We start from the raw sequence: 23,464 nt of genomic DNA, 5'->3' as shown, positions 1-23,464 counted from the left end.
ATGCTGTTTTATAGATGTGTAGTAAAGTAGTGAATTACATAAAAAAACAGTGCGTTGAATACTCGACTATTTAAAACTCTTTGTTGAGATGAAATTATCACCTTCTTGGATCAGCAAAAGCAAAATGAACTAAGCATGGCCTTCAAAAAACATTGTACCCAAATAATATTGTCTTATTTGTCAGACATCTTTGTCTCGTTGAACAGCCTTAACCTAAAACTGCAAGGTGGAGACGTTACTCATACCTCTGCAATTATTCGAGTTTCCCTAAAGTAGAGTCAATCTCAAAAGAAATAAGGACATTTATGAAGGATCAAGTTTGAAAATCCAAATATCAAACCATTTGGAGAGCCTAATTGAAGAGTTCCAGAAATACTTGTGACGATAATTCAATTATTACGTTTTTTCTGCATTGATCAACCCTGTATTTAGACCTTTGCTATAAAATTTGTGCTATCAATCATTTTCAAATGTACTATAGCAGAGTAGTAGTTCTTCATTTGCAGAATAAAAAAATTGAAACACCCTGTACATATAGTTTTATGCATAAATCCATTTGTGTTTGTAGCGATAATATTAAAATATACAATAATCGGAACCACGTGTTTCTGACAACCATCACATATTTTTAAATTTGAGAATATTTACATTTCCATCAAAAAATATTTATATTCGGAAAAATCGGATGTTTGTTTTTAAAGCTCGTGTATTCAATTTGCCGACAGAATTTTCAAAGGCTTTCCCGAAATAAGTCGTAATTACTGGAAATCGACTGACCTTTAGCATAAAAAAAAACTAGAATCAAGTTGTTTGATTTCGTGCGAGATAACGATATCACCACGAAACCTCTTTAATGAAAGGTGCGTCATTTCTAATGAATCATTCGAATAAATATATGATTTATCTTTTGTCAAATAGAACAAAAACACGAGGAACAATACTTTGTATTATTAGAATCAGTGTGATTATCACAAATTGTGTAAAATGTTTACAATAATAATTTTTGTCATCGGTAGTCGAATTCTAATATGTATAACCTTTACACACCGACTGCTAATGAATACTATAAATTTAATAAATGATAATAAACATCAACTATTTTTTTTTCTTTTTTTTTATGATTAGTCTTGAAAAGTTTATTATATTTTTAAGCTTCAAAGCAATACATCAGTATAACGTCGCGATCTGTGACGTGATCTGTGAATAATAGTGTCCATGTTAAAACTTTTCAGAAACAGTTTACATACGGGGGGTTTTCATGTGAGGGGTCTAATCATAGATGTCACAAAATCCGGCATTTCCACTTTTTGGTCAAAACTAGTTGAATACTTAGGGACAAATCCGGTAAAATGGTCCCCTACATATTTTTTATAATTTTGCTAAAACTGTGAAGATGTGCGAAGCATAATAGGCTACTTTATAACCCATAAAAACACATATTGCTAAATAATTTCGTGCCCACAAAAGTTGTGTTTATAGGCGTTTTAATTAAAGTAAGTACATTTTTTTATGGAAAAAGATATTTTTTTCCGTTTATTTCATATCTGTTGTAATTTTTCTAATTATCAGAAGCCACTCTTTTGAATTTTTAATTTGTAAATTTGATTAGATTTTGAGGTAAAATGGTCCCTCCACGTTAAGGCAAAATTATACCGGGGACAATTTTACCTTTGCTTGCGTATCACATAAAGTTTACAGTTGTAGCGGAATATTTTTTCTAACAATCAAATGCAAGGTATATCATCTTTAGAGAAATAATCGTTAGTATGTACTTATATTTAGAAGACGACAAAACAGCAATGGGATTCAAATTCAATGAGACTTGCCCTGAAAAATATGTCTCATGACATGCTTTTTAAAAGAGTTGCTAGGCTTTATAAGCTGCCCTTGAGTACTTTAAAAAGAAGAGCCACAAATCAAAAGGTATTTGTAAGTGAACTAAAAGTAGTTTGCTTTATTCGTAAAAGATGTCAGAAAATTATCAGTACTTTCTTTAAGGCCACAGGTTATTCGAAAAGCCTTACTAGATTCACTATAACATTGCCCAAAAAATTGGAGCCTTACTGAAAGGAGTATATTTTAGAGATGGAAGACATGACGAACAAAACATAATATGTGAAATGGCCTACGAGCTTGCGGATAGAAACAGAAAAGTAATAAACACAAGTTTTCTAAAAACAATAATTTGGCTGGAACAACTTGGTTTAGAGATTTTCTAAAGAGACATCCATAGAACATCTTTTAGAACTCCTGAGGCTACTTTAACTGTCACAGCGAGAGGCTTTAATAAAAAGGGAATCACTCTTTTTTCCCTTTTAGATGAAATAACATCTATCAAAATAAAAATAACATCAATCCTGTGAGAATATATAATATGGATAAGTCTGGTATCCAGACGGTCCTCAGCCAGATGCCTAAAATTTTAGCAAATATGGGGGGAAACGGGTTGGTTTCCTAACAATCGCAGAAAGGGGACAAAATGTATCGGTTGTTTTCTGTGTAAATGCTGCGTTTCAATTAATTCTTCCAGCAATAATACTCCCTCGCAAAAGAAGGAATAAATTATTATTTCAAGGCGCTCCATATCGAACACTTTTACAACGAATCTGGATCCATGAAATCTGACACTTTCAATATGTTCTTAAAGCATTTTCACTTACACAGTGTTCAATTGACAATCAGGTTCTATTATTGCTTGACGGTCATTTAAGCCACACGTCTGCCTAAGCTATAGAATACTGTAGAGAAAATGGCATAATGCTGTAGTTTCCTCCACGTTGCACGCATGAGATATAGTCCTTGGATGTGGCAGTATTTTCGCCTCTAATGGTTTATTTTAATGAGGAAGTTATTTTATAGCTAAAAATAAACCCTGGAAAGGTTAGTTCTGTATAAAATAGCTAGCTTGTTTGGAAAAGCGTATCGAAGCGCTGCCACATCACCAAAACAAAGATCGATTTTTCCAATTCTATAAAATTTATTTAATAAACAAAATGTTATTGATATTTTTGTAAATTTGCAGCTTTTTATAGGCATCTGTGGAAACAATGTATGTTTTCAAGTTGCATTGATCTATTTGTTCAGATTTATAAATTCGCTTCGGATTTAACAATAAACTAATGATTTTGTATTTAAAAAGTAAAACAGTTTTTCATAAGATACTCTCATGTACGATCTAAACATCTAGCCGGTTGCCCGGTACATACAGTATTAAAGAATCTCGGCAAATTTCATTCGTAAACTGTTCTGCGAAAATTCAGTAACTTCTTTTTCCGAAAAGTCAGACATTCCGTACATTAAACGTTGCAACAACCTGTACAGTAATCAATAATACCAAACTTCAAACTTACCTCTTGTAAACGATCTAGTGCCCTAATGTGATCCAAGGTATCAATGCTAGGACTCAATCCACCGTGCAGGCAGAAAATTTGACTATCGACGAGTGCTGTTAAGGGCAAATAATCGAACAGATCGGTGAAGAATTTCCAAACATTTGCGTTACCGTATTTCCTTAGACATTCATCGTAAAATCCGTAAACTTGTGTGATTTGTCTTGATTCGTGGTTGCCTCTCAAAATTGTAATTCTCTCTTTGTACCTGAAACAAATAAATAAAATGTTAACAAGGTGTCCGCCAAAAAATAAATAGTACCAAAATCTAGAACGACGAGTAATTACTCACTTTCTTCTTTCAATTGAAGCAAAAGATTTTTTGGCGTTATATTATTTCCATTTATAAGTAGTTAAACATAGCGGTAAGTTTAAAATAAGTCTCCTATAAGACCAAAATGACTTTAACCAAGCAGCATTATATAAAGGTGTAATGTATGTTTCCTTGCACTGGCAGTGGCTTGAATCAACATAAATGTTCTTTGAATCGTTTCCGAACAGTTTGTACTAACAATAATGGAGGAACGATGGTAGAACAAGTCAAATTATTTTACGACTCTTATAATATCGAGAATATAAATCGGAAATCGAATCAATGTACGGCCCAAATCTGTGTTTTCAAAACGTAAAACAAAACAGACGACGAATGCATCTAAATGCTCTGCAATGGCAATGGAGACTTATAATTTGTATCCACGTCATACCACTTCGTCTAGACAGAAAACCCTCCATGAAAACGATTTCCTAATACTCCGTACTAGAGCAAAATGTAAAACAAAATTAAAATATGACAGTTGAGGTTTGATTTAATTACAGCGTTTCACCTTTCCCTGATATGCATATTTCTGCTTTTTGGCGTCCTCAGAGCGGATTCATGGTAAGCTCTAACAAAATAAAATCTTGATTCTTATATAATTTAACAGGTTTCTATTACCACAGAGTATGTAAAGCAGAAAGAACAAAAGATCAATTTTATTTGAAATCACTTTGTTTTTGTGACTATGCTCGATTCTCTGTGTGTATTCTCCAGTCTGCATAGAGCGTGTCCACAACGTAGTAACTTAAATCCATAGCAATAAAAAAAATCGTACACTTTCAAATAGACGACACGTGCTTTTTAAACTTCGTTTGACCTTTTTATTGCGCAAGTTAGCCTGGTATATTCGCAATTTTTTTTCGGACCCTCAGTAAGCGAGTCGTATATAAACGCTAGGGACTTAGGACTGCTGCTACGCTCAGGTAACGTTTTGCATTACGAGTGATGCTCAGAACCATAGATGTAGTAATAATAAACTAGATTAGAACTCGAGGAATATAAGTAAATCCGATTTTTTTACAGTTGACTGTTGTCCGCTTGGTGTCCACAAATAAGGGGGCAAAAAAAATTTAAATTAAGAGAGACAAAATTAAATTTTACTTGTCTCTCGTGATATTTACATGGAATTTTGTGAGAGTGGTTTTTTGAAGATTATAGGAAGATAATCTCCTGGCAGAAAAATAGTAAATATTTGGTCTTACATTTAGTTTCCTCTCAATAAACATAAAACTCTGATTTTATATATTATGTGTTATTTAAAAGCATAAATGATCTATCTTCGATGTGCTATTGACTTACTAATAGTGGTATTTTCTTTTTATTGATTTCCTCTTTTAATATGGGTAACCAGATCCTACTGCATTCTGCCGACGAATTTGCGATGCAATTGGTCTCATTTTGCATAAGTAGAGCCACTTTAATTTTTCTCTTTTTACCATCTGTTTCTTTGAGGACAATACTTGAATCGTTCCATTGAACCTTATGTTCATTTTTTTTTATTTCGAATTAACGTGTCTTCGACATCTTTGGTCATTGACATGGGAGCAAAGGTTTACAATAGTATGTACATAGTTATGACATAGAGTTTACAATAGTAAATAATAACAATATTATGTAAATTATATTTTGTAAAAAAAAAGTAAAGTGCGTGTAACCTTCTGACTAAGGTCTAGTGTTAGGGTTCTTAAGTCGCGCAAGCGCCTCTAACATGACTTAACGACTACTTTCGTAGCCGGGACCGACGGCTTTACGTGCAATCCGAAGCACGGTGGCAGCTCAGTTAAATTAGAAATTGAAAATTTTGTCAGTGCTGGGATTCGAACCCGGGCCATCTAGGTTGTTAACCTTTAACTATAGGCTACGGTGTATTCAGTACACCAGTCGCACTATATTGGCCGCTATGTCTGATAAGTCATGCTTGCGCACGCACCCCTCTACCTAACTTATCTCTGATGTGTCAGCTAGAAGCTTCGACAGGTTGTAAATTGATTACTGCAAAGATAGACTGACGGTTGGAAAAATTCATAAGAAGTTTTACCAGTGGTGTATGTAGTACCCCAAGTACCAAGTTATGTAATTGCTTTTTCAACTCCTGAACATTGCCAAAATCATCAGCCAGATCCTATACAATGATGGAAACATTCACAATCCTCTTCTTCTTCTTAAAGTGCCCTCTCCTCAATGGAGGTTGGCTACTACAATTTTAAAATCTTCTCTATCTTCAGCTGTTCTTATTAGCTGTTCAAAATTTAGCCCTGTCCATTGTCGGATGTTTCTGAGCCACGATAGTCTTTTCCTTCCTAGGCCTCTCTTTCCCTCGATTTTTCCTTTCACTATAAGTTGGGCATATTGGTACTTATTATTTCTCAGTATGTGGCCTAGGTATGATGTTTTTCTAACTTTTACTGTGTTAAAAAGTTCTCTTTCCTTGCCTATTCTATGCAGCACTTCTTCGTTTGAGGTATGCGATGTCCATGAAATTTTGAGCATTCTCCGGTAGATCCACATTTCAAAGGCCTCCAATTTATTTACGGTTGATGTTTTTAGGGTCCACGTTTCAACTGCATATAGAAGAGTCGACCAGACGTAGCATTTTGATAAACGTAGTCGAATTTCGAGTTTTATTCGAGAATCACAAAGCAGTTTTTTTATTTTTTCGAAAGATTTTCTGGCCTGTTCTATTCTCGATCTTATTTCTAGATCAGGATTTAGGCTGCTATCGATCCAACATCCCAGGTACTTAAATCTATTGACCTGTTCTAAAATGTGCCCATTTATTGTGCAAGGTTGAGGTACGTTTTGATTTTTTCGGATTGACATCACTTTGGTTTTTTTAATGTTTATTTTCATACCAAATTGCTCACAGGTCGAGTTGGTCTTGTCGATGAGTCGTTGTAGACCTAAGTCAAAATCCGCAATTAACACTGTATCATCGGCGTATCTGATACTGTTGATATTTACGCCATTCACATTGACTCCATCCTTGGAATCCTCCAATGCTTCTTTAAATAGAAACTCGGAGTAAAGATTAAACAGCAGAGGCGACAGAACACATCCTTGTCTAACTCCCCTCCTAATTTCTACTTCTGCGGATGTGGAACCTTCGATCCTAACTCTGGCGTTTTGGTTCCAGTACAAGTTTTTTAAGAATTTGATGTCTTTTCCATCTAAACCGACTTCTTGCAAACGTTCTAATAGTAGGTCGTGTCTTACTCTATCAAATGCTTTTTCGAAGTCTATAAAGCATATAAATATATCTTTCTGTTGGTCGTAGCATTTTTGTGCGAGAACTAGTAAACTGAACAGGGCTTCTCTCGTTCCCATGCCGGCTCTGAATCCAAACTGATCGTCTCCGATGATTGTTTCGCACTTTCTATAGATACGATTATGTACGATTTTTAGTAGGACTTTTACTGCATGACTCATAAGGCTTATCAGACGGAACTCATTGCAGTGTTGTGGGTTTGGCTTTTTTGGTAGTGGGATGAATATTGACTCCAGCCAATCTTGGGGTATTTTACCTGTATCATAAATGCGATTGAATAAAAGGACAAATATTTCGATATTTTCTTCGCTGATTAATTTTAACGTTTCTGGGTATATTCCGTCTGGACCTGGGCTTTTATTTGTTTTAAGATGATTAATTGCATTTATGATTTCAGATTTCAGAATTGTTGGCCCTTCGTTGTTATTTTCCAATCTTGGTTCTTCTCGTATGTCGTGAAAAAGAATTTTAATATAGTTTTCCCATTCTTTCAGTTTGTCTTCCGTTGATTCTAGCAGTTTGCCATCCGTGTTCAGCATGGTGTGAAAAGTCGTTCTCTTGGTAGTCGATGTAAACTCTTTTACCTTTTTATGTAAATTAAAAAAATCGTGCCTTTGTTGTAGTTCTTCTATTTCCACGCACTTTGTTTCCAGCCATTTCTCTTTTGCTTCGGTTATTTTTTTTCGAATTATTCTATTTAGTCTTTTGTATTCTCCGTCCTTGTCATTTTTTCCTTTGGATTCTCTTCGTTTGTTCATTAATTGTAAAATCTCTTCTGTCATCCATTCCTGTTTGTTATTTCTAGGTGTTACTTTTAGATGTTTTTCCGTTACATTGTTCATTTGTTCTTTAATAGTTTTCCACAGAACGTTTATGTCATCGTACTCGCTAATTCTATTGTGGTCGATATTTCCTAAGTTTTTGTTTAATTTTTTATTTACTGTCTGATATATGGTGTCGTTTTTCAATAATTGGATGTCTAATAGTTGGTGTTGAGGTTTTTGTTTCTTTATTAGTTTCCATCTTGCGCGAACTTTTGCAACAACAGGATTATGATCGGAATTGATGTCAGTTCCAGGATATGTTTTTGCACTGATGATTGCATTGTGATATCTTTTGTTGACCAATATGTAATCTATTTGGTTACGGATTACTCTGTTTTCATTGTGTTGTGGTGAAGTCCAAGTGTACAATCTGCGAGGGTGTAATTTAAACACAATCCTCAAAAATATAGAAAACATTTTCTCAAAGAATCATTGGCATTTACAAGACTTTGCTGAAATACAGAGTTTACCTGTAGATTTAAAAATATTCTTGAAGAAATACAAAACCGTACAAGACGACCACGATGAAAAACCACCAGCAAAAAAAACGGGGGAACTGCCATTGTTGTGAAAGGAAAAAAAATAGAGTTACAATATATTGTTGCAAATGTAATAGAATGATTTGTAAAGAGCATTCTGTTACAATTTGTGCAAATTGTAATTTAGTAGACACAAACGAGGAAGAAAACGAAAGTGAATAGGAAAGCTATTCTCAAATATGTCTCATGAATGGATGTTTACTCCTTAGTTTTATATATTAGTTTTTAATGTTAAGCTAATATACAAGAATCTCGAGGTTATTTGTAGAGAATAAGAAGTGCTTGAATTTTTGTTATTGCATTTGTTGCTAATCTTTATATTTTTGTTATGTACTATTTTTTACGTCAACACAATTTTTTAAATATGTACCTACATTTATTTTGTACAATTTATGTATTGAAAATACTTAGTTGTGGCTTTTATTTGCGTTTTTAGTCGTTGGTGTACAGAATACACCGCGCACGTAGTTATGACTAATGGACAAGCGCACGTAGTTATGACTAATGGACAAGCGCCCGTTACAAGAGTAAGCCAGTAACATATCCACTGAGCTACGGCTGTCACAGATTATATTTTGTTAAACAACTGTGTGTTTAGTCTTTAAGAAGTCTACAGTTCAGAAGTTCTTTTAAGCTGTGGGTTATATTGTTAACATTGTGGGAAATGCGAGTGGCCTGGTAGTGTTGACATTCTGTGAGGATGTACTTGACGGTAATAGGAATATCGTTGCAGTGGGAGCATAATTGTTGGTCTGTAAAGGACATAAGATGGCCGTGTGTGCCCTGAGCTTCGTGGCTTTGGTGATAAAAAATTCCTGCCACTTGCCTTGGATATTCCTTTTGAACTTTGATTTTATATCTTCTTGAAGCCGTATGTTGCAGATGGGTAAGTTGGATGTAGATGTTTCTTTGCAGCGCTGTCAGCCATCTAATTTCCTTGGATGTCGATATGAGAAGGCATCCATAATATTGGTATTGAAGTCCCTCGAGAAGTGTGGACATAGATCGATTCTGGTACTTTTTGCACTAGGTGATGTTGATTGAAAATATTTTCTAACGAATGAATTGCGGATAAGGAATCGGTGCACACTACACGGAATTGTTAAACTTTGATGATTGTCAAAGGGGAACTCGAGAGCTGAAGAGTTCTCCTGAAAACACGCTACACGCGTTGGATATTCGGTATTGTCCTAATACTGTATCAACTATAGTGACAGAACAGCCAAGTCCATCCGCGTTTCGGGATGCATCGGTATAAAGCACCTTATCATGTTCATTTTTGATAAATCTCAAATATGTAAACACGCATGGGAATTCTTTTTCTCTTATTAAGTTTCTTATATTCTAATGGATTTCGAACCATGTAGCTTCTATCCTTAATCATCTGTTGTGTTTCTGTTATTATTTTTCTGTTTCGGTTGCGTATCGGTTTTTTGATCGCAGTAGTTCTTATCATTTCTTCATTTCATAAGGATGAGGAAACATAAACATATTAGCGATAAACAATACTATACAATAGTAACTGTTTTAAAGTGTTTACATTTTAACTGATCTATTAATCGTAGTATGTACTTAATTTTTTTTTTGTTTCATAATTCTGGTAAGAGGTTACTGGTTGAAACACCTTTATCAAAATGTTACTACTTATATACATTTATATCCAATTTGCGTTGTTTGTTTTTGAAATTCAGTATCTTATTCATGAACTTATTTATAATTGGACGTTTTTATTTAAATTTCGAGATAATTATTTTTTATCTGCACAACAATATACATAATAAACTTATTATATAGTTCCTAATTTTTTAGGACTTTTCGTTGGATTGAGGTTATCTCAAAATTTGTCAGCATTAGATGTAGTGCCTAGTAATAAAATATGTCCAATTAATAATCAAAATACAGACTTTTGGCATATGCGTAACATTTCGTACAAGATCGTGTACAGAAAAGGCGAAAATAAATAAAACAGTTAAGTAAATCATCGCCAGTATTAGTATAGTTGTTATTCTCCTATAAGACAAAGAAAAAGAGGAACATAATATTCATAAAAAAATAACAACTTCGAAATATCAAAACCCAAACAACAAAATCAATCGAGACATTCTACAGCGACCTTGACAGCTCAATAAATGATCCACCTGTAAAATAAAATCGATTCGGATCGAATTGAATCGAACCAAATATTGAATCGAGTCGAATCGAAATAAAATAAAAGATTAAATTAAATGAAAAACCATCGTTCCCTGGTTCCGTAAATTGACAAAGGCCTATCTATCTGAAAGACCGTATTATTCAGTGGACGAGTTTCTTAACGAACGAAGTATTTTTATATAAATTTGAGTATCACATGCAGCAGCAGTTTACTTATTCGTAAACTAGTTCATAAGATTTTATTATGCAATTTGCAATTTAGTGAAATTTTGCAATGGATTGTATATTTTATTACGTTTTATTTTGTGATATTGACGTTTTATGTAATTTTAGTAAATTTTAATTGTTGTTATTTTTTGACTTTTCGTAAGCTTTTCCATAGAATTGTACAATTTTCAGTGACAATAAAGCATATTTCTATTCGATTCTTTTCTATAAAAGATTAAGACAGCCCAAACATATATTAACAATGACACTACAATTTCGTTTTATTTACAAAAAACTGTACTGGATGCTGGACAAAAACTATTATCTATAGATATGCTAGGTATACATATATCAAGCAATAATAAAAACGGTCATGAGAATCTAAATATTTATATCTAAAATGTTAAAGAGAAATCACCCATGTTCCGAATGATATATTACACACAGGGGCTAAGTGTCTTGGAAGGACACAAAAAAAACAATAAACCAAAACAGGCTAACTCCAAAATTCTCGACAGTCAACTTCATCAACAATCAACAGAAGAGATTGAAGTGACATGTTTTCTTGGGCACGGCCCAACTTCTCTAATTACAACAGTGTATGCGTTATTGCTACGTGTCATTATCAAACGCATCTGTAATTGTGCTTCTATCTTCTTCTCCTTTTCTGGCTCCATAGCCCTCTGTATATCCTGGTCTACCCAATAACTGCTTTCCATTCTTCAGAACTGCTAAGGTAGTTTCTGTCTGCCTTTAGCGTAAGTGTTTTGTTCAGTGAGTCTTCAGGACCAACAAATAAGTACCACAAGTTAGATAATTTGACTGCTTAGTTTAACATATCCGTGATATAATAAAGACTAACAATTTTATATTGTTTCTGGAGTTTGTAGTTATCACTTTTTTCATATTATAATTCTTATGTAATGACAAAAAAACATAATGAAAACAACTTATGTACATACCTGACTTTCAGGGCTACCAGTAAGGTGACAGTCTCAACAGAATAGTATCCACGATCTACATAATCTCCCATGAACAGGTAATTAGTATCTGGGCTCCTACCTCCTATCCTAAACAGTTCCATCAGATCGTGGAATTGTCCATGGACATCTCCACATACTGTTACTGGGCATTTCACTTCTTGTACATTTGATTCTTTTGACAATATTTCTTTAGCCTGTAACAAAGTTAATATTATGTAAAAACTGTGTTAATAGGATATTGTTAATATATCAGAATAAAGTTATTAACAACAAAAAGTTCTTTTCAATTTTATTTCTAAATCCACAGTTGAGATTGCCAAAAGATTTATATCAATAAATCTGTTATCTGTTTTTGGTTTTCACTGTCTGTCTTTTCTAAAGATATATTAGTCGAGATACTAACCAATTTGTCAACAATGTTACAAACAACAAATGAATTATTACTCTGAACAGTGGCGTAGGTATTACTTATACCTACTTTAAAAATTGAGTATGAAACAGTTAATTCAAATTGGTTACTAATTTACTCAGCATCACTATCATCAAACGTATTTTATGAATTTATAATTAAGGTCGTGGCATATTATCGTGCACGATGCGTTTCCAGCACATAGCGTTTCCGAAAAATATAATTTAAATGGTTTTAAATATGAACAACGCACACTGTCCGGAACATAGCGTTTCAGACACTTAACGTTTCCGTTCAGTATATTCGAAAACAATATTTTACTGATGCCGAGGGCTACGTAACGAGCCGTAACCGGTTGGTAAGGTATACCGGCTTGCGTGGCGAAGTTAGTACCACAGACGCAGATGACCATCTCGTTTGATCGTAGTGGAATTAGCTTGATGAGTCGGAAACAATAATTTACTCACCACTTTGAAATTTTGGGATTTACGCTAATTCTAAAAGCTAAGCTCCCAGGAAACTGGAAATGTGTACAGTCTTGTAAGAGTTCGAAACCTGAAAGGATAGTAACTGCACTAGTGTACGACTCAAGAGTTCCGAAGTTAGGAACAAATGCTCGAATATGGCATACACTTCCAATCAGGTACACCCTGCATAATCAGCAATCACTATTCGCCAAATCAGAGTATGTGCTCTAAAAAGTGCCCGTATTTCTGATCCAACGAGGAGGTTTGTACTAGGACGATTTTTGTGGTAAGGTGAAACACGACGTTCACCCAGAAGCAAATATAACTGAAGGAAGCCCACGAGAGATTTGGAAGACTCAACTCACGCCAACACCACAAGCCAAGTATGTCTGGCGAACGACAGGCCAAGCAATACCACTTTGCATGGACAAAACGTATTGTCGACTTGTCGAGTGGAGATCAAGACAAGAAGCAATACGGAGCAGAGGACACCCACCAACTAGATGAACTGACGACCTGCACAAGGCAGAGACAGATGGAAAGAACTGAGGGAGATCTATGTCCAGCAGTAGATGCATACAGGTTGATGATGATGATGATATTTATTAGGATAATTTTTTGAGTAAGAAGAAAGCTTATTTACGAATTCTCGATCTATTGGCTGACCCTAAATAATTAAGGGAAATATTTGATTATATATCTACGATGCACTAAAACTTATTCCTACTGTTTATCTAGACCGGTTTAAATATCCAGATTGCAATATTTGTTTATATATCTATGATTGTCATTTAAATAAATATTTACCGACCGTTTAAATCATTTATCTAATAATTAAGATAACGTTTCGCTAATTAGATTTATGAACAAAAAATTATTAATTTTTGTTTATTATGAACAATTTATGTTATTTTATATATTGTTTTGTTTACTAAGATAATAAACAAAGCATAACAGGGATGAATGCAAAACACAGAGCCGATCCTAGCAGGTGTGCAGAAAGTGCATCGCACGCGGGCGGCCCGCATCTAATTTTATCAATGAAGCAAAATTTTTCACGTATTTCTCAAAATAAAACTAACTTATCATAAATGAAATAAGTATTTTGAATTTTAAATAGGTATTTAAATATCCAAATACCCAAGTTCACTGTTTACGCATTTGAGAGTAGTACAAAATGTGTGGGTCCATTATTGTCTACTCTTTACACATATTAATACAATAATCATTTTATTGCAAAATTGGTGCTAGAGAATTCTGCTCAAACAGCACTAGATGACCTACCTAGGTACTTAGCCTAACATTTTAACGAAAAAATATCTTGATTTTTAGTACTAGATACTTTTTAGTTCGATAGAAAGTTTATCCGATAAAAATGAAACGAGGAAATATTACAAATCCTTAAATAATAACCGTCGAGAATTTAAATCACGATTAAAAATTTGTAAAGACACTAATGGTAAAATTCTACATGATAAAAGCTCAGTTCTTAACAGATGGGCACATTTCAGCGAACGTCTAAATATAAAAGATATTGAAGGAGGTTCCAACATAGACAATCACCAAAATCTACAACGTCAACTACACAGTGAAGACTCAACAAGAAAAGAAGTGTGTCAAATGCCATCCTAAAACTCAAAGACAATAAAGCCCCAGGAATCGATCAAATCTGTTCGGAAATGTATAAAAAAGGTGGTGATCAACTTTTTGCAGCAATCCATAAACTAATAGTATTTATATGGCAGAATGAATTGGTACCAGAAGAGTGGCTAAAGGGAATAATATGTCCGTTGCATAAAAGGGTGATCAACTGGAGTGTAAGAACTATAGAGGCATTACTCTGTTAGCATCTGCGTATAAAATCTTCGGCAATGTATTTTTTGAAAGACTTAAACATTTTACAAAGGATATTGTTGGTCAATATTAATACTGATTTACTGCTGGAAAATCAACTACACATCAAATTCAAGCACATAGGCATATTCTAGAAAAGTCCTAGAATATAACATATGATACACACCATCTGTACGTTGACTTCAAAGCAGCCTATGACAGTGTGAAAAGAACTGCATTATATAATGCAATGAAAGACTTTGGGAACCCACGTAGGTTAGTTTAGTTGACCCAACTAACAATGCAAAACGTAAGCTCATGCGTTAGAATTGAAGGAGAAAATTCTACGTTCTTTGACATTAATAATGGTCTAAGACAGGGGAAGCGCTGGCGTGTCTCCTCTTTAATATTGCCTTGGAAAAGGTAATCAGACAATTAAATATTAGAATGAATGGAACTATTTTTAATAGATCGACGCAAAATTCTCGCATTCACTGACGATATATTTATAGGGGGCACAAGTATGAGAGACATGGTGCAGTGTTTTACAAGGCTTGCGGACGCGGCAAGTGAATTAGGACTTGTGGTAAACGAGGAAAAAAACCAAATATATGTTGGTTTCTAAAAACCCCCGAAATATACAAGAGAGAATTCAAATTAACAACCATACCTTTAAGCAAGTCAAAGAATTCACATATCTTGGATCGCTAGTAAACGCAACAAACACGACAAGCGAGGAAATAAAAAGATGGTCACGGTTTCCAGTAACATTTAAAAAATAAAAATATAAAACGTGCAGTAAAGCTCAATAGAAGACCTTAATAAGACCGGTTTTGATATATGGGGCTGAAACGTGGACCTTATCTCAAAATGATGAAAGACTTTTGGGGCCGTAAATGAAAATGGGCTACGGCGTCGAAGATACAACTTTGAACTATATCAGTTATACACCGATCCAGATATTGTGAAATTCGTTAAAGTGCAGAGACTTAGATGGGCTGGACACATTGCTAGGATGTCAGATCACGAATACACGAAGAGATTAACATTTTCAAAACCAGAGGGCACAAGAAGCTGAGGACGACCACGAATGAGATGGATTGATGAAGTGGAAGAAGACCTACAGTTTCTAAGGGTCAGAAGATGGAGGGAAGTTGCCAGGAATCGACAGGAGTGGCGACTTCTTTGTAAGCAGGCCAAAATCCACAACGGATTGTCGAGTCACTTATGATGATGATGACTTTTTAGTTCTAGATACTAGAACGTATACACAGCATATAATACCCATCTATAATAGATATACTGACCGTGGCATCCGCGTAACATATCTGTATGGTTCTCGTTCTCTCAGTTATAGTAGCTCTTTCTACTTGTGTTTTCGCGTGAGACAGACGTCAGGAAAAGCGGGTGAATATTTTTGTTAAAATAATTTCCTGTACCTGTCCCAGGGCACAACTATGAATGATAACCACTGTTTTAGACGAAGAAGAAAGATAAAACAATAATATCAGTCGAACGCGACGTTACTGGGTTCCCGCCGCTTTAAAAAAAGGAAGAGTCGAAGGAGAATACTGGACTTTATTCATGCACCTAGTTGATGACGAAGAAAATTTTTACGTGTATTTTGTATGAGATCATTTCAATTTAATGAATTTATTATTGAGAAAGATCGAAAATACACCAAGAGAAAGACTAGCAGTCTGTCAGCAACATGGGCCCTATGTTGATTGGTATATTAACCAATCCCAAAAACTAACCCATCATCCACTAGCTCAAAAGACACCCCCGGAAAAAACGAGATATCGGCCAAAAATTTCGTCTTATTCTATCGACCCATGCTAAAGTTAACGCGAAAAGTTAAATAATGCACTTTTTATGCAATACATTCCCATATGATGGTTGATATCATCACAGATATGCCTACAACAAATCATTAAATTCTAAAAAATCATTAAAGTTTTTGTTTGTGTGTAAGATTCTCTATGTTTAACATGAATAAACAGTATTGAGTATTGATATTTAAAGCTTTATTGGTACATTTAACAGAAATAGCCACAAATAAGGAACGCCAAAGCAATCTTTAAAGAAATAAATCATTTTTGTAGATGAATTTATGTTTTCACTGTAGAAAAATCTTTGTTTTAATGTAAGACTTCTGTTTTTCGACATTTCAAACTTCACATATGTAATGCTCTTTCAAAACGTTTCTAGCTTGTTTGTTTCTTGATTCATTGTCATTTTTTGCCTTGTTGTTATCGTCAACTTTACTAATTATTATGAACACAACAAAGTCTCATTAATGTGTAGCTTTAAGAATTAATAGTTATTTCATTTTTAGATACAGACAAAAAATATATACATACAGTAAGTGATGTAAGATAACAATGAATCATCTATGTACACTAGAGATAAATTCTAACATGATATTGTTAACTTTGAGCTAAGAATAGTAAGTCAAATTATGTTATCTGCATAACACTAATAACAAAGTAATATTCACCTAATCAGTAAATGTTGGTTTAGTTCTATTATCCTTAGTTAAAGTTATAGTTTTTAAGTAGGAACAATATACCTCAGGAAACAAAGCATTTAAAAATCGAAAACCTACTCTGGGAAGTCTCGTGGGTATTGAAAGTTTTACTGTGTCATGGTGTTTTTATTAATATTTAAGTAAAAAAAGTGACTTTTTTCATTAATTTCAATATTGTGACAAAACTATGCATTGTAGATGAAAACGTTTAACAGATGACTTTCTTGAAAATACTTGCTCTTTAAAAATAAATTTTCTAAATTAAAAAAGTTTATAAACAAAAAATTTATTGCAAATTAAACCCGAAAATAAGCTGTGTGAGTAAAGCATTTCTCAGTCTAAGAACAATTTATTATAATCGCTGCTGTCTGTCATATGAAGTAAAAGAATATTGTGGGAAAGTTTAGTATTATCAAAATTTAACTATGGAGATGTTGTGTATGGGCCTTGTATTAGTTCAGATGGCAGGAGAAGAATTCAGGTGGTTCAAAATTCGTGTCTGCGTCTGATCTGTGGTGTAAGAAGACACCAGCCTATTTCTCACAAATTAAAACATGTAAAATGGTTGAGCATAGAAAAGAGAAGATTTCTACATGCTGCTTGTCTTTTCCACAAAATTATCAAAAACTCTCTACCAGCATATCTTTTTAAAAAAATTATATACAGAACTGACATACATAATGTCAATACAAGATACAAAAATACAATTACAGCTCCGTCACATCGTACAGAACAATTCAAAAATTGATTTACATATCAAATATCAAAAGTATATAATGGATTAGCTAAAGAATTAAAATTAAAATCGATATCTTTTAAGAAATCTCTTAAATCTAAATTGCTAAGTGAGTAACACATGTGCAACTATTTGATGACCTGTTATGAAGTATGTATAAACTGTGTGATAGTTTTTAGACAATATTTAATTGAGAATGTCTCTATTGGTTATGGTTTTTAATTGATTGTTACAGAACATGCAAAAAAATATATTACATATTTTTTTTCTCTTGCTTAAGATGAAAAGCAGTGGTACTGATTTCTTGAAATCAGCACCAACTGATCTTCGGCATTTTTTCTTTCTTATTGTATTTTATGCATATACAATTTATATATTTTGTGTATTGTATGAATTTGAAGGAAAAATAAAGACCTTTATTATATTATTATTATTTTCAATTCTTTATAATTATTATTAAAATATACAATAAAAATATTGAAAACATATTTCACAAAGTGCGTTTTTATGTAGTTACTATATGATTAAGATGGGTCTGATTGGCTGATTAGTTTTTAAAGAATTGTATTTGTTTATCCCATTTGATAAAAAAAGGTCATTTTCAATTGGCTGTACAGGTGCTGCTTTAAAGGCAATGGCGGCTAGTGACTACTAAAGGAGGTGGTGCATAAGTAGTTAAATTTACTGGCAACTGAGCACACTTTCATTAAAATTAACATTTATGTATAATTATATGACCGCATGGATAAAGAATTATGAAAATAAGGCAAGAAATAACGATATTATGTCATAACAAACCAACAAGAACAACACTAACAAACTATTAAAAATTTTAAGGGAACATGCGCACTCAGTATTTTTAAATCATAAAGAATAATTAAACCTAACCAGAATTCGCATCAAGCAGTAATCTACGGTACCTCAAAAGTTTTTATTAAAATAAAAATTTACACTGGTGAAACATATTTGAAATCTACTCTTCATTCTGTTCTAGTGACTAGCAAAACAGTCAATAACTCGTTTATTAAAGTCTTCAATGTTGTTGAGAAACACCTTTTCAGCTGATAACATTCCCAATGCATTTAGTCTTTCTTCCTTCATCAAGTTGCGTAACAAAATTTTTATCCTCTTCAACATAGAGAAGCATCTGCAGATGTTCACATAGGCATAGTCACTAAAATTTCCAGTGGCTGAACAGTTTCTTGGAAAGTAAACATCATTTCTTCCTTTGAAAGTAATGATAAAAGAGGAACAGCTTCAGAAATAGTTTGCAGTTCTTTTCTTTCATTCGTACTTGCAGTTCTGTTTTTAAACATTTTTTTTTTCTAGAAATGGATATATGTCAACAGTATCAGAGAGCAATTTGTCTCTAGTTTTTTGATATTCGTTAAAATGTTCTTTCATAAATAATGCAGTAGCACCAGATGTCCTGTAAAAATCGAGTAAATCGAGCCCTAATCTGTTGTAAAATGGAATCGCAAACTGCCAATGCTTTTTTTTTGTTCATTGAAACAGATATATCGGAATGAGGACAACATCGCCTTTTCTGAGGAATAGGTTTCAGGAACAGAAATAAGGCCTGAAGTTTTCACACAAATTTTCAAAAAAAAAAACAAAATACAGCATCTGAAAGATTACGAAAAAACACATGGTAAGAAAAAAACAAGAAATTTGTAGACCCATAGAACTGGAGAATTTTTTCTAATCTACAGCAACAGCCCTAAATTATTTTTAAACTTTAAGAGCTGAAATTTGGGTAGTTGGTCAATGAAGTTTCAGTTTTTCATTTAAAATTTAATCAAGTTTAATATGCTTCACTGGTTTTATAGCGAATTAATATTTCTTCAAAACAAACCAATTCTTCTACTAGAACATAGGCTGGGTTTCCCTTTCCTTGCAGTTTTAAATTCATCTGATTTAATATTGCTGCAATATCCACCATAAAGTAAATTTTTTGCAATCATTTGTCATTTTCGTAATTCAGTTTGATTAATGCCTTTTTCATTTAGGAATGTATCTATTTCATTCAAGCACAAAGCAAAATGTTTCAACACCTTAGCTTTGGAAAGCCATCTCACTTCATTATGAAGAAGAAGCAAGTATAAGTAAGTCGTTGAGAGATCAAATTGGTGCCTAATCCTCATTATATAATTCTTTTTAAATGTTTTATTTTTGATAAAATAAATAATACTTACATATGGAACTAAAGAGCTGCAGCTTGCTATAATAGCATCATACCAGCACTTTATCAATTATCTAATTCAGACAAATACAAAAACTAGTCAAATGTTTCACAAAGTATTTACAATGTAAATTAAATTCCCTTTTTTACTGTTTGTTTACATTGAACCAGTTTTAACTAAAAATGTTGTTAGCATCTAATTACACTATTCCTTAATCACATGTGTTTACTTTAATTTTCCCAGTGTGGAAATAATTAGATCTTGTTTTGCAATCTAAAAATTAATCACCACAAACACAAATGAAAGTTATTTTCTCTCAAGGCTAGTATTGATGGTAGTAAAAGATTGATATATTAATTAACTGCTTGCAATATTATTGGAAATTAAAGAATTATTCAACTGGGTATTTTTGTGTATATTTAAATAAATTTGTATTTTCCCAAATATTCAAAACAACTATTTTTAAGTTAAAATATCTGTTAGGTAGTTAAATGTTTAGGTAGTCTTAATCTCTGAATTGTGATAAATACATCAAACTTTATTAACTTATAGATCTTCTACATGGTATGTCATTGTCATTATTTGATACACTTGACAATGACTTGCTTATTCTAATCAGTTTTATGGGTGTTCAAGTATTAGGTACACAATTTGGGAGTGGGAGGGGCCTTATTAAACATTTGGTGCTTTACAGGGGTAGGCGAGGGTTTAAACAATGCCTAAGGGAATTCCTTGACTATATTGTATTTTGTTTTGATTGTTAGTATTACTTAGTGTTTTAAACATGTAATACATAGAAACGCATTTTTGTGGTCAGTGTTGGTAAAGTGAATTCATACTATAATGTCATCAAAAGAGGGAGATTTGAATCATCAGCTGTTCTTGGTCTATAAAAGCTCTCATACTGAGCTGCCAACTGTGCACAAAAAAAAAGCCAACGAAATTTGGAAAAAGGCTAAAAAAAACTAAAAAATCAAGAAAAATGTACAGAATGTGAGAATGGTGTTATAAGAGGGTTAAGACAGAGTGAAGGCCATGAAGAAGACAGCAACAATCCTTAGTTATTTTACACCAGTAAATTTACTGCCAAAATGTAATATTATATAATAATAATAATACAATATAACTGGTCAGAAGAATTACATATTTTTAGCTACATATCAAAAATCGAGCACACCAACAACTATTGTCAGCAAGGCCCAATGTATCGCTGACTCTTCAAGATACACAGGTATATGTTCACTTTTCAAAACAGTTTGACTATGTCTGGATGTTTATGTAAATAATCTAAATATGTAGTAAGTATAAATAACATTGTTCCCAGTACATATAAAACAGGGAATCCTAGTCTGCTGCAGCAAGTATACTAGCATATTACATCAGAAATGAAAACTTTTGTTTTTGCCATGAAACGATTTATTGAGTTGACTGTTGACTTTCACTAAATAGTTTGACAGTTCATCAAAAGCTTATTCCTCCAGTATATGCCAGTAGCAATGTGCATTATGACAGTTTCCATAGCGAACACCCATGCTTATGATTTCGAATCACTTTTATCAGTGCCTACATTCAAACTCTTAATGATGACAGAATAATCACATAACAGAAGTCTAAATGAAAGTATCTCCATACTCTTACATTTAGCACCTGTTGCAGAAGACTGCTGTGGTTCCCAAGGGAAAGGGAGACAAGCTTCTGCAGTTTATGCCCCACGGTAAAGAAACACATGGAATCTACTAACTTTTACAAGTGTACATGTGCATTGTCCTTGTGTGACAAGCATCATATAAAAATACCAAAATATGTATGGAATTTGGACACTAATGGAAGGTTATAGTTATCTTATTGTTCCTATTTTTGTAATTTTTATTATATTATGTACTAGTTTGTCCTATCCATAAATGAGATTCTGTTTTGTTCGAAAAAAAAAAAATTCTATCACATCAAAATTTGGCCACACAACCCCTTGATGACAACTAAAAATGACTTGAGTACTAAGCACTAAAAGCAATGCAATCAAAAATTTTAGCTCATCTGACTGTATCTTTCATACACATTAAATTAACAATTACTAAAATGTATTGGAATTCTTAAATATTAAGCAATATTGAACTATTGATCAGTATGCAATACCCTAGAAAAATTAAATATAATTCTTCTAAAAACCTACTCCGAAATAACAAATATATGTTAACTACATATTTATTGTATTATAGTTTATTGCTTTCATAAAACACAATTTCACTACCAATTATTATTTATTTATGGTAAGGGTTATATAAAAATGAAAACAAAACACGTGAGATTTATGGTATTCTATTTATATATTTCTTTTGAAACATATTTACGCGTTTTTTGACTTCAAAGGTCCATTAAACTAATAGGATGCATGATTAAAAACGGTAATTAAAGATAGATGTTACGTATTTTTGGAACACCCAATACAATCCGTTATTACAATTTCAACTTGTGTTACTTGACTTTAAAGCGTTTTTATTTTAAAACATTAATCGTTATGGAAAGTAAAAGTAATACTGGTTAATATTCAAAACAAGGAAACACCCCTGTAGGAGCTGCCCACTCAAAAAAAAACACGTTGTTTGTGTTATTTAATCATAATATCTTTCTTAAAACATGCAAAAACCACAATAAAATTGGAAGCCGGATAAAAATTGATCTAAAAATAATCTATAATCTAAAATTATGGAACACAACGGTAGGAACTAGGTTGTGGATACCTCATAATTACATTGATGAGTAATCTATTCCTGACAAAATGACCACAGTTCTTGTTAAACATGAAAAGCAAAAAAGAGGTTTAAAACAAGGTTACTTACCTTATCACATAGTGTTTTAACTTGATTTTCGGTTAATTGCTTGCAATCATTTAGCTGTTCTATCCATCCATCCAGTTCCTTACACGACGCCTTATCGTCCATTATTACTATGTTTTTTATCTTTAAAATAAAATAATTAAATTACTAACAGATGAACGCACAAACTGAACACCAACTCAATTATTTATATTCCTCGCTAGCACTATCATTTGGTAAATCTTTCTCTAATCACAAATACAACACACCAAAATGGCGATATCTTAGCATAGAAGATCATAGAACTGATAAAATGGGTGAACTGAGAATTGGAGAGGGGTGACATGCATTCGGGCGCCAAATTCGAATAAAACATACTAATTTATTCTTACCGTATTCTTCTCAATTTTCTCCACCGGTTCAGCAGCAGTAGATACTTTTTGAGGTGGCATTTTTTCAGGTTTAGACACATTTGTGTTTTTCATTGTTTTATTATTTTGATTAGTTTTTCAAATTCTAAAAGGAATTTTGACAGTTATAATAACAGAATTAAGGCATTTTAAATTTTGAGGGAATTTTACGCAAACAGCTAATCGTGAACTTTGTGACGTCATGCAAAAAAATTTATTTAAAAAATAACTTCTCATACTTACTTTTTAAATGCTAGATGGTTTTACTAGATGTTGTAAAGCATAATACTTTTATGATTGTAGTTGTTTAATTTGTAGCTAACATTTAAATTGTTTAATTTCTTAACTTATTTTATGAAAGCGAAAATGCACTTTAAAGATATGCAACCAATATTACGTATATGTCAGT

General features: G+C 32.9%; 1 protein-coding gene across 1 annotated transcript in view; it reads right to left on the bottom strand.

Moving 5' to 3' along the window:
* The window catches only part of mts (protein phosphatase 2 catalytic subunit mts), a 37,221-nt gene extending 14,269 nt beyond the window's left edge, over positions 1 to 22,952 (bottom strand). Inside the window, exons 1-3 of the mRNA XM_072539861.1 lie at positions 22,670 to 22,952; positions 11,654 to 11,868; positions 3,351 to 3,597 (exon numbers count right to left, since the gene is read on the bottom strand). Coding sequence (XP_072395962.1) covers positions 3,351 to 3,597; positions 11,654 to 11,868; positions 22,670 to 22,771 — 564 coding nt within the window. The 5' untranslated portion in view covers positions 22,772 to 22,952. The remainder of the gene's footprint in view (positions 1 to 3,350; positions 3,598 to 11,653; positions 11,869 to 22,669) is intronic.
* Between the last annotated feature and the right edge of the window lie 512 nt (positions 22,953 to 23,464).

Source organism: Diabrotica undecimpunctata, chromosome 8, assembly GCF_040954645.1.
Source record: "Diabrotica undecimpunctata isolate CICGRU chromosome 8, icDiaUnde3, whole genome shotgun sequence".
In the NCBI taxonomy this organism is placed as follows: domain Eukaryota; kingdom Metazoa; phylum Arthropoda; class Insecta; order Coleoptera; family Chrysomelidae; genus Diabrotica; species Diabrotica undecimpunctata.
This window is presented reverse-complemented; position numbering and strand designations above follow the sequence as displayed.